An 11312-nucleotide genomic window follows, 5' to 3' on the forward strand; every position below is an offset into this window, starting at 1 on the left:
CGGGCTACCTGTGGGGTCTCACAGGGCAATGCCACCGGTCGAATCACAGCGATGAGTTTAGTCTCTGGGTTTCCGAGGTCAGGCGAGAGCAAGGGAAATGCACTCTTAAATGGTTAAGGTCAAGACAAGGGGTGGCCAACACTGAACAAAGAGGCACGCTCGATACGGAAAAACAGGATTTCATAGAATTGAGTGGTTAAGTGAGACTCCTTGAGTTTTTTTCCCAAGGTTTTCCTTCATATGAAATTCCATTCTCAACCCGGCACTGCACGTCCGTTAGGCCTGAATCTCCCCACCGTTCCCTCCTTCTGATGCTAAGCAGACATGGGAGTCTCCCGAGGACTTCCAGCTGATGCCTGCCAGCGCAGTTATATTGGGAAAGCTACGATTCCCAGGGAGTGAGAGAGAGCCCCGGCTTGTGCAATCAGGAAGTCCTAGTTTCCATTCAACATGGAGCTGCATCATCACAGGAGCAGTTAGCGACAGGAAACCACAGTCCAGTTAAACCACAGCAGAGAGCCGAACAGAAGTCCACCCACACCCAGGCCTGCGCTCACACGACGCGGTCCACACACTCTACTGGAGCCTACACACGCTTGGACCTACCAATTAACAGTTTCAGAAGTTAAAATAAAGGTGCTGGCTGACTTTGAGGGCTGCAGTTTCAGTCTGTGCGTGCTGTACTTTTCCCTCCATTGAGGAAAGGCCCTTGGGAACACTGTCGTTACAGTTGGCTCTCTGAACGGAACGTGTTCTTCCATAGAGTAACCATTACATCACACACACACACACACACACACACAACACTACGTGTACACCCCTGTGTACTACAATATGCTGTATTGCCGGAGGTGTGTGTGCGTGTGTGTGTGTGTGTGTGCCTTCCTCTGGCTCTTGTGCTAATCTTCCTGTTGATCAGGGCAAGGGCAGAGCGGGAAAGGAAGTCCTGTACCAGGGCAGGAAGCTACTTCCTGTTGGGAGGGGTTTGGGAGGGGAAAGCCGGCAATGGACAATGATCTCTGGTCATGGTTATGGTATCTCGTCAGTAATGGTAGGAGTGGTGGATCTGGGGAGAACATGTAAGGCCCCAGGGGTAGGGGGTTTACAGTGGTAAGACTAGAGAATAGAATTAGGGCTGTAGTAAGTTACTGGACTGAGGTAAGATGTAACCTCTGACCCCAGGTCTGTTATGAGGCCAGAGTGAGGGGGTGCACAGCTGGGAGGATGTACTACGTAACTGTAGACCTACTGTGAGTTTAGCCTTTAGGTAGATATCGAATGTTAACTTGATTCCAGCAGCATTTTCTCCTACTTCTCAAGCACTATACTGATCCCTTCCTAGAAGAAGTTGTCCAACAACCTCCCAACCACAGCCAAACAAAGTCCCACAATGCCCTGAAAGCTGAGGGTGAAAAACATAATTGGGAATCTCGCCTGCTTCCAGGTGTCAAAATGTCAGTAGCGCACCGACAAAGGCAAAGGTGTTCAGGGACCAGTCGATGGCGCCTTCAAAGGCAAACCAGCGTGGAGGGAAAATAGCATCAAGCTGGTTCGCCCCAATACAGAGTGGGACTTCAACAGACCGATGATCACCCCCACACACCCTGTTCCTGCTCTTTTTGTCCCATGAAAGGGGGTTGTCGAAATCGCTGGGGCCGGCCACAATCACTCACACATGGGCCAGACTTGCCTATCCCCCTCCAGGTAGCAGCCCCCCCCCTCATGCCTCCACCTCTCCTCATCCTTGAGCCCTGACTCATAGCTGCAGAGTCCTTGAGAGGGTTCTTTGAAAGGATTGAGCTCCTCTAAAGACAGGAGGCAGAGAATGTGACTTCCCTGACTCGTGAATGCATGTCAGTGAATGCTACCTGGCCACCGGAAACGATGACGTCAGTCATTAGAAAGCCAGACTCACAGACGTGGTCAACTTTCCCTTTCAAACTAAAACCAGGGTCAACCCCTCCAATGCTATTCCATGACTTTACCTCTCCTATCTCCCTCGACAGAACCTGACACCTCTCTTACCAGCACTCCTCTAAAAACAACGGATCTCATATCATACCATGCCAAGGTGGTTTACATCACCAGACAGGACGGAAATCTGTGTTGTAAAGAACATTGCTCTCTTTCGAAAGCCCATGCAGCTTAGTCAGTAGTCGTCACGCCTCCTGGCTCTCTGGAGCCACACCTTTCTGTAGGTTCGGGGGGAAAACAGCTGACACTGCCTGGCTGGTGGACGATGTTGGAAGGCCTAGGCAACACTTCTATCACCAATCTTTGTTTCAGGACTTGATGTACCGAAGTGGATGAGTGACTGCAGCATATCTGTATTCGTCGGCTTATGGGACAATCATAGTCATAACCAAGTGGCAGTATTTATGCTTTGCTCTTTGGACCGAGAAGCCCATGGTCAATTATTGTTTTAGTATCACATTGTATTATTATTTTTCACTGCTCATCCAAGGATGAGTGGGTAATTCAATGGCCCTGTTTGACCTCATTAGTCAATATCTGCTACGGGTCTCTTTGTTTTCTCATAAAGATTTATTGGGTCATTATGAGTGAGAGGACAGAGAACTGTTGCTCACACTCCTTCCCATGAACAGAGATATTGAACATCTATTCTATATCAGTGAAGGAACGGTTAAAAGGCACGCGCTAGGACCATAAGGATTCCAGTTTTTTTCTGGAGAGACCAACGCCTTTCACTACACCGGCATTTCCATGAATTAACGTGGCTTTTAACGGTACTGTTAAACACGATAAGTTTGATCATGTTAAACTGTTTTCTCATCTCTGACCTGACCACCGGAAGGAACGCTTGGAACGGTTGAAAGAAAGTTTGAGAGATAGAACAGAAAAATAATTGAGAGGAGATGCGAGAAATGTATTGCCTTACTTTTTCCCGATGTTCTCGTTCACCGTCCAGCTCTCTCTGTAAAACCTGTGTTCGGTCTTCTGCGTCGTCGGCTTGCTGTTGCAAACACTGGATCTTTCTCTTAACCGCGTCCAGAGAATTCAAACCTGCCATTGTCGAACTATTTGGCGTGAAACTAAACGTTGCGAATAAAAAACTGAATGTGCAAAAGTAAGCTGTTGCTGCTTCGGTCTATTCAAAGTAATAAAAAAATACCGTACATACACAACCTGAATATTCAACGTCTGTGGAATGGACAGAAGTGATAGAATAGAAAAAAGTATTTAAAGTGCAAAAGAAAAACAATTATACAACCCAAAGCAGTGTCCAGGTGTTTCCAAATGTATTTTTAGAAGCTCAGCGTGAGTTAAGAATAGTTTAACAAAGGTACTTAAAGATTATCTTTGGAATGTAAGGACGCGTGAGCTAGCACCGCGCTCCAGTTTGGAGAAGCAGATAAAAGCGTCTGGAATGATGAGAGACGTTAATGCGTGAGCGTCCAACCCAACTAGAAGTGTGATGATTTGGATGAGGTCACGGTTCCAGGATAGGCGGGGCGTGTCTGCGTGATGCTCTGGCTGCGTTTTTGCGTGCGGATGTGTGTGCGTGTGTGTGTGTGTGTGTGTGTGCGCGCGCGCGTATGTACATGTTCTATGTGTGCGTATGGTGAGGTCTTAAAGTGGCTACAATTTAAGTTATCCAATGATTTATTGTTTATTTATTTTTTTAAACATTGAGCAGAGTTGATATGTAGTTTAAATATTCACATCATTTAAAGTGTATGTTGGTGTTAGGACTGGGTATTCAGTTATGAAGTACACCACCCATCCTGGCCAAGGATATCAAATCAAGGAGGTTTTATTCTTGAGTGTGGTGTTCTGTATTATTCCCCCTGAGAAAGTCAGTCTTATTCTCTCCACCGGAAAAGCTGGGAGCATTGATTTCATTAGGCACAAGAGTGTGGGCCGCTCTGTTTGCTTTCTCTGCATTCCTGGCATACCAGTCCGGGTCTGGGCCAGAGTAACCCAGCCTCCCCTCCAGGAGCTGCCTGGACCTTATCACTGCCAGACCTACCCTCTCTCTCTCTCTCTCTCTCTCTCTCTCTCTCTCTCTCTCTCTCTCTCTCTCTCTCTCTCTCTCTCTCTCTCTCTCTCTCTCTCTCTCTCTCTCTCTCTCTCTCTCTTTCTCTCTCTCTTTCTCTCAGTCTCTCTCTCTCTCAGTTTCTCTCTCAGTCTCTCTCTCTCTCCCTATCTCTCTCTCTCTCTCTCTCTCTCTCCCTCTCTCTCTCTCTCTCTCTCTCTCTCTCTCTCTCTCTCTCTCTCTCTCTCTCTCTCTCTCTCTCTCTCTCTCTCTCAGTCTCTCTCTCTCTCAGTTTCTCTCTCAGTCTCTCTCTCTCTCTCTCTCTCTCTCTCTCAGTCTCTCTCTCAGAATCTCCCTCTCTCTCTCCCTCTCTCTCACACACACACACACAATTAGACACACCTATTCATACACCCAAGCCCACAAATAAACGCACATTAGACCACTCCTTAACGTTGGTAAGATGTCTGTTCACATGATTGTACAAAAGATCGCTTCAGTGATTCTAACCTGGGGGGACCTGAGAATCAACACCCTACGGTGTTCCTTTAGCTCAGCAGGCTTACACAATTGACTCAATGCAACCAGGTAATCTATACTATTTAGTGTTATACATATATTACAGTAATGGGCTACTTTAGCATTAGCCTTGACGTACCACAAAGGCTACAGTTGTTGTCTGCCGTAACAGCTAACCTCCCCCGCCCCCCAGGTTGGGCAGTGTGAATTCAGATGTGTAATGAGTTGACTGCTGCTTCTAATAAGTGACATGTGGCAGAGGGAGTCTGGTGTGTTTTCAAGGCAGAGCTGAATTCCTCCCCGCCCAGCTAAGAACACAGAGAGAGACAGAGGGAGAGAGAGAAGGGGCAGAAGGAGAGATGAGCTGGTTTGGCCATAACCCTCTCTTGTCTGTCTCTCTATCGCTCTCCCGGAAACCCAAGACAACTTCCTTGCGACTGCCGGAGGTTAGAACACACAGACACACACTAGCCTGGAGGAACTGTTTCAGGGACGTGGGGAACTTTCTTTTGCCCATTATTTACAATACTTATTCTTGAGTTACTTACAGGAAGTTTTTCAGGAACCGGAGAAGATACAAAATATGGGGACATGTTATGTTTTGGTCTGTTTGAAGTCCTACCTTGAGGACACCCACACAAACACAACACACACACACACACACACACTAGCACACACTAAGAACAAATGCAAGGACATGAAATGTGTATCTGGGTAATGGGATTGATACACTAGAATCATTCTTGCCACGGGCCACATACCAACACTCGTTTCTCTGAGGAACAGCTACTGTATTCAGCTGTGATTTTGTCTGTTAAAACCATCAGACATGGCCACAGCCAGACAGCCAGACAGACAAACATCCACTTTGTCCCGACGTCTGTCTGTTATTCTGCAAGGCAAATGTCCTGTGTTCATTTCAGGGGAGTTATTTTCTCTCTTGAGAGCGTCTGTATACAGCAGGTCCACCCTCACCCTCATGAACACTCCCGGTGTCAGATAAACACTTGGACATCTGCTGTGTGGACGGCAATGTTTTAGCCGGAAAGGGCTGTGTGTTTGTGGTGTGTTTGCTTCTATGTGTACACTTGTACGTGCGTCTGTGTGTGTGTGTGTGTGTGCTTGTCATCATGAGCCTGTCTGTCAGGCGCAGAGGAATGCATGCCCCTGTGTGGATGCCGTCCGACAGGTCTGATCAAAGCTTTTTCTCTCAGCTGGCACCGCGGCAGACAGCCAATCAGAGAGAGGGGGAGAGGGGGAGTGCTGACAGAACACCCTCTCCCATGGTGATCATCACCACCTGCATGCAGCCCTGGCTTTGGGTTAGGCTGGCATCTGCACGTTGGGATGGTTTGACTGCAATGTGTTTGAACAGGTCGATGGGATGATGATTTAACTGTGCGTGCTTGTGTTTGCGACTTGTCGTTGTGTGTGTATGTTTTCACGTGTGTGCTGACGAAAACACGGACGAGAACACACATACATACATCTGTATAGGTGTGTCTGTATCTCTGTATCGTGTGTGTGTGTTAAGAGGAGTCTCCACTCACGTCAGCGGCTGTCTTCTCAGACTGTTCCAGTTTCTCCTGGGCATCCTTCAGCGCCTCGGAGTACTTGTCCAGCTCGTCCTCAGTCCCCTTCAGCTTCTTCTGCAGGCCCACCAGCTCGTCCTCCAGCTGCACACCAGGGGACAGAGCACATGGGTCAGAGCTGTCTTCACAACCCTCTCTCTCTCTCTCTCTCTGTCTCTCTCTGTCTCTCTCTCTCTTACTCTCTCTCTCTCTCTCTCTCTCTCTCTCTCTCTCTCTCTCTCTCTCTCTCTGTCTCTCTCTCTATCTCTCTCTCTCTCTCTCTCTCTCTCTCTCTCTCTCTCTCTCTGTCTCTCTCTGTCTCTCTCTCTCTCTCTCTCTCTCTCTCTCTCTCTCTCCCTCCCTCCCTCCCTCCCTCCCTCCCTCCCTCCCTCCCTCCCTCCCTCCCTCCCTCCCTCCCTCCCTCCCTCCCTCCCTCCCTCCCTCCCTCCCTCCCTCCCTCCCCCCCTAACCCATATAATCCCACCATCAATGAGGGAGTAGAGTTACTAAACGAAGCCAACCTTGTCATTGATGGATCGTGTGGTTATAGGTTGATTAAATGATCGATGTAGCGCAGCCATTTCTACACTCTCGTGGGGCGTCGATAGTTAAGTTTATATTTAGTCTGGACTAACAAGGACACATGGTAGCTGTGTACACACGCGCGCACACCCACTCAGCAGGGTAAAGTACCCCCTAATCAAGTCTTCCCTGTGGGTCTGTGGGGTCTCTGAAGTGCTGTTGATAATCCCAGAGGATTCCAGCAGGTCTATCTCATTCTCCTTTCCGCTCTATAAATACAGCTGCTATCACCTGGTGCCAGGGACGCCTGTCTGACTGCTATCCTCACCCTGGTGGTGGAGACACCTGTCAGGTTTCAGGCTGTACTTGTGTGTACTTGACGCAAATGTCCAGAACTGGATGTGGCATGTTGATTATATGACGTTTCGTCAAGTTTTTGTAGACTGGCCCTGTGCTTCTGTGACCTCTATGTTCTGCCTCGTGTCCGTCCATCTCACGTCTATCCACGCAGAACCGAGACCGAGCACTATCTCTCTGTCCGGTCACAGTGGCGATATGGCTTGTTGGTTTGGACCCTGAGGAATCCATCTCAAGCTCGAGGTCTGAGTGTGGAGCTTTAACAAACTACGCACTCCCCTGTTGGTTTGACCTACCCCTGGGCACTTTGGCCTGTGGTTTACTCTAACGCGGTCCTGTGTCGTGCCCCGGTCAATCACAAGACGACCGTAGTGAAAGAGTCATTCATATTCAAATGGCTTGTGTTTAGACCATTTAGAACTGCACACTTAGCAGCGGCTGCTTCACGAGGGGACATCTTCTGTCGACTCCTAAAACCCTAATGTCGGCGCAGGTTCAAGGTTTTTGATGGAGGTTTGTCATAGCATCTACTGTACAATCAGACATGGAATGCACAGGGTGTAACTAAACAGATGATAGGTGTGTTTACTTGTACTTTCCTCACAGGCATGCGTGGAATGGCACCAATGTTATGGTTGGTTTACAGAGGGAAGAGCTTGCATGAGGAGCAGAACAGCAGCACGAGTAACGCGTTTCATTTTTGTACGGGCAGCGAAACAGCGACCCTCTACTTTTACTGCGCCAAAGAAGATTCTAGAGTAGAGAGGACTGTCTATGGGGTCCATGGCTTTGTATCTCCTTTCCCCCTGTTTCTTTTGCTCCTCTCCTCCTCTTCTCCTCGCCCTCACCTTCCCTCTCCCCCTTTTTCCCTCAACTCTCCTATCCTGACCTGCTTTCGCGTCTCCTCCTTTCCCCCCTCCTCTCCTCTCCCTCTCCCTCTCCCTGTCCCTCCTCTCCCTCTCACCTGTTTGCACTTGTCCTCCGCCGCCTTCTTGTCCGTCTCCGCCTGCTCCGCCCGGTCAATGGCGTTCTCCTTGTCCAGCTTCAGCATCTGCATCTTCTTCTTGATGGCTTCCATGGCTGCGGAGCGGCGGGTCCTGTGGGCTGCTGCTGTGGCTGCGTTGAGACGAGAGAGACGTGTAGCCTGGAGACACGCAGAGTCCTCCGTTCGTCCGCGGGGTCTGAGATGGAGACTGTGTCGAGCTGGAACCTGAGCCCACTGGAGTCAAAGGAGCAGCGAGAGGTGGAGAGAGAGAGAGAGAGAGAGAGGGATGGGAGAGTGAGGAAGAGACAGAGAGAGAGAGATAGAGAGGGGGAGGCGGTACAAGGGGTGGGGGCGCAGACTGCAGCCCACGTCATTTGTCTGGGCTTTAAACACCAACCAAACCTGCCCGTATTCTCGCCCCCGGACCACCCCGCCCGCCCTCCCCCTCTCTCTCTCTCTCCCTCCCTCCATCCCACCCTCCCTCCATCCCCGGCCTCCATCCCTCCCTCCACTCCCCCGGACTATACCCCCCTCTCTCCCAGGCCTTTCTAAGGAATGGTTGCAGAGTTGCGCTCCAGAGCGGAGCCCCGGCCAGCTCCTTATTTGGTTTGCTGTGTTTTCACCCTGACAGGGAGATCACACAGCAGGCAGAAACACAGAGGTTGTTTCTACATTTAACCCCGCGTCTCTGGAAAACACTGGCTGACACCCTGGGACGCACACACACACACACACTCAGGGGTCCACACACACATCCCTGAGTCAATGCATGAGCTCAGCGTGTGTGTGTGTGTGTGTGTGGAAGGTAGGGCCCCCTGTGTGGGTAAGACAGAGGAGGCACAGAGCTTGGGAGCTTCCACTCTGCAGCGCTCACCTGGTGAGGTGAGGGAGGGGCGAGCGGGGGGGGGGGGGGGCGAGGAAGGGGTGAGCCCGCCCGAGATCCGTGACCCAAGTGAACAATGGTGCATCTGTGGAAGGGGTTGTTTATGAGGGGGGGGTGTGGAAAGAAGTGCAGGAAGGGGGTGAGAGAAAGGGGAGGAAGAGGGGAGAGCACCGGGCCAGGGGTAGATGAAGAGATGGGTGAGGAGGGGGGGAAATGTGAGGGCGAGGGAGGGATGTGAAACAGGAGAGAGAGAGGGAGTGCTGGGGAGACTGCCGGCGAGAGACGGGGGGGGGAGAGGGGAGATGAGGAGAGAGAGGCGCACAGAGGGGAGAGAGACGCAGGGCGGGAGAGACGCCATGGATGGAGAAAAAGGAAGGGTTTAGCGGGGACCTGGATTACCCCCGTCCCCTCCCCCCAGACCTGCACCCATTAGCCTGTCTATCTTTTCACAGATTAGACCCAGCAGCTGCCCCATGCACAGCTAATAAATACAACTAAAAATAACCATTGGATGGAAACCAATTAGTTTGAACTGACAAATGTTTTCATTGTTGATAAAGTATAGGCAGTGTAATACCTGACCATGCTCACTCGACATATCCCAGTGTTAGCATACACAAATGTGGTGCTGTACAGTTTACAGTAATGTTCCTGGCTAACTCCCTTTATTGTGGATACTGAGACCTGTGTTTGGCATTAACCCTGAACCCCAGCTGGCCAGTGTGAGGTGATGTCGACGATGTGCTAACCTTCTAGAATGTTCATCAACCACCTCCCCTGTCTCTCCCCGGAGGGCAGCGGAGCAGGCCTGGAAAAGCCCCATGTTGAGGGGAGGAATTTTTCACTATGTAGACGCCCCCCCCCGCCCCCCCCCCCTCCCTTTCCCCCAAGCAAGTTGCCTGCTTGTCAGCCTCCCAGCTGAGAAACCACCCGGGTCCATTTAGCATGCCCCAGCACACGCCTAGGGAGCGCTGGATTGAGTTCACCGAGGGAAGCGGATGGGACGGATTTCTTGGAGATGAAATCGAGGGGAAAAGATGTTCAGTACTGTGTCAGGAAGGAAATTCTCTGGCGTGCAGCATTGTGTCCGGGGAACAGGCGGTTGCCACTGATCTGAAAGGCTTACAGAATCGGAATCCTCAGATATCGGACAAATCCCACGTGGCGATTGGCTGGTGGGACGACAGGGTTGAATATGGAATATGGCCGTTGTGCTGTTGTTGTTGGGATTAAAGGTGTTAAAGAAAACAGGAGCGTTGGTAGAGAGGGGAGATTTGGCGGGATCGAACCCCAGTTTCCTGCTCGTTAAGCCCATGCATCTGTCACCGGGCCAAGAGGACCTCCATGGAATCTGAAGGACACCCAAAATTGTCGACGATTAGTGATTCCTCTCTGCTCCGTCTACTAATCACCCTCCACCTCTTCAGCCTCTCAGACAGAAACCCTATGACTGTAATTACGGCTTTCATATCCCCATCCTCAGTTCCAGATCCACAACCAAAGCAGAGCCACAGAAATGTTAACAAGGAGGCCCGGACCGACATAATATGTGCTGCATACGTATGTTGGGGAAGTGATGTAGAAGAGCAAGGTTTAGACGTATGGTAGGACTGTGTGAGTAGTGTGTGTTGGGAAGGGTCAATGGGTTTGAGGTCTGTGGTTTGAGGGACCACAGGGAAGGAAAGTATTGGCCTGGACTGGTGTGCTGGTATTTACAAGTAAACATGCCAGTTCTCTTTTGTTTTTGTCGAGGGGAGGAAACTTGTTTTGTTATGAACCCCACTAACTGTAAATTACTTCCATCCGGTGTATGTTCTTGTGTCATGTCACTGACTCTCCTGTCATTTCACATTCTGCCACTCCCCTTTTCCATAAAATCACCTTCCTTTTTTCCCCTCCATCTCGTCACTTGCAATTTGAAGTTTTACAGCATTCTTCATTCCTGTTTATGTCCGACCCGCCTGTTTTGGACTCTGGTTGCCTGCTTTCTGGAGCCAGGACCTCCTGCATGTCGCTTGTCAGACTGGTTTCCTGGTGGACTGATCTCTACGTTTTGACCTTGCCTGATTGACTAATGAACTGAACTCTCCTTGCAACTTTGTCTGTTTGCTTGTCCTGGTTTCCTTTTTGGTTCAAACCTGCCAGTGTCAGCGAAATAGACACAATTTAATGATGGAACAGAAAAATTTACAGAACTCTTTACTCTTGAGGACCACGATCACAATCAAGAGATTATTAAAGTGTTCGATATTGTTGTTAATGTTCCCTTAAATGTTTTAACATATGTATCTGTGTGCTCGCCTGTATATGTTTCGGTTAGATTCTGTAAGACTGGGGGATTTGAATTCACTTCTGGTCAGTGTTAATGAGTGCTGCCAGTTCACTTTAGGGCAGTTTAGTTCCATATCCACTGATTGTGAATCAGTTTACAGGGGTCAGACCCCCGGGGGAGACATGAGTCATCCTAGACAGGACACC

At 49.9% G+C, this 11312-nt stretch overlaps 1 protein-coding gene across 3 annotated transcripts in view; it reads right to left on the reverse strand.

Annotated features, from left to right (window-relative positions):
- tpm4a (tropomyosin 4a) overlaps positions 1 to 8180 on the reverse strand; it is a 16890-nt gene extending 8710 nt beyond the window's left edge. The window contains exons 1-2 of one of the 3 annotated variants that reach the window (XM_084676255.1): positions 7931 to 8169; positions 6067 to 6192 (exon numbers count right to left, since the gene is read on the reverse strand). In XM_084676255.1, the coding sequence (XP_084532381.1) occupies positions 6067 to 6192; positions 7931 to 8044 (240 nt within the window). In that variant the 5' untranslated portion in view covers positions 8045 to 8169. Of the gene's footprint in view, positions 1 to 2899; positions 3434 to 6066; positions 6193 to 7930 lie in introns of those variants that run through there. The other 2 variants (XM_084676256.1, XM_084676257.1) reach the window with 2 other exon arrangements.
- Between the last annotated feature and the right edge of the window lie 3132 nt (positions 8181 to 11312).

The sequence above is a fragment of the Hypomesus nipponensis genome, chromosome 16, assembly GCF_054491055.1.
Source record: "Hypomesus nipponensis isolate SF chromosome 16, ASM5449105v1, whole genome shotgun sequence".
Taxonomy (NCBI): domain Eukaryota; kingdom Metazoa; phylum Chordata; class Actinopteri; order Osmeriformes; family Osmeridae; genus Hypomesus; species Hypomesus nipponensis.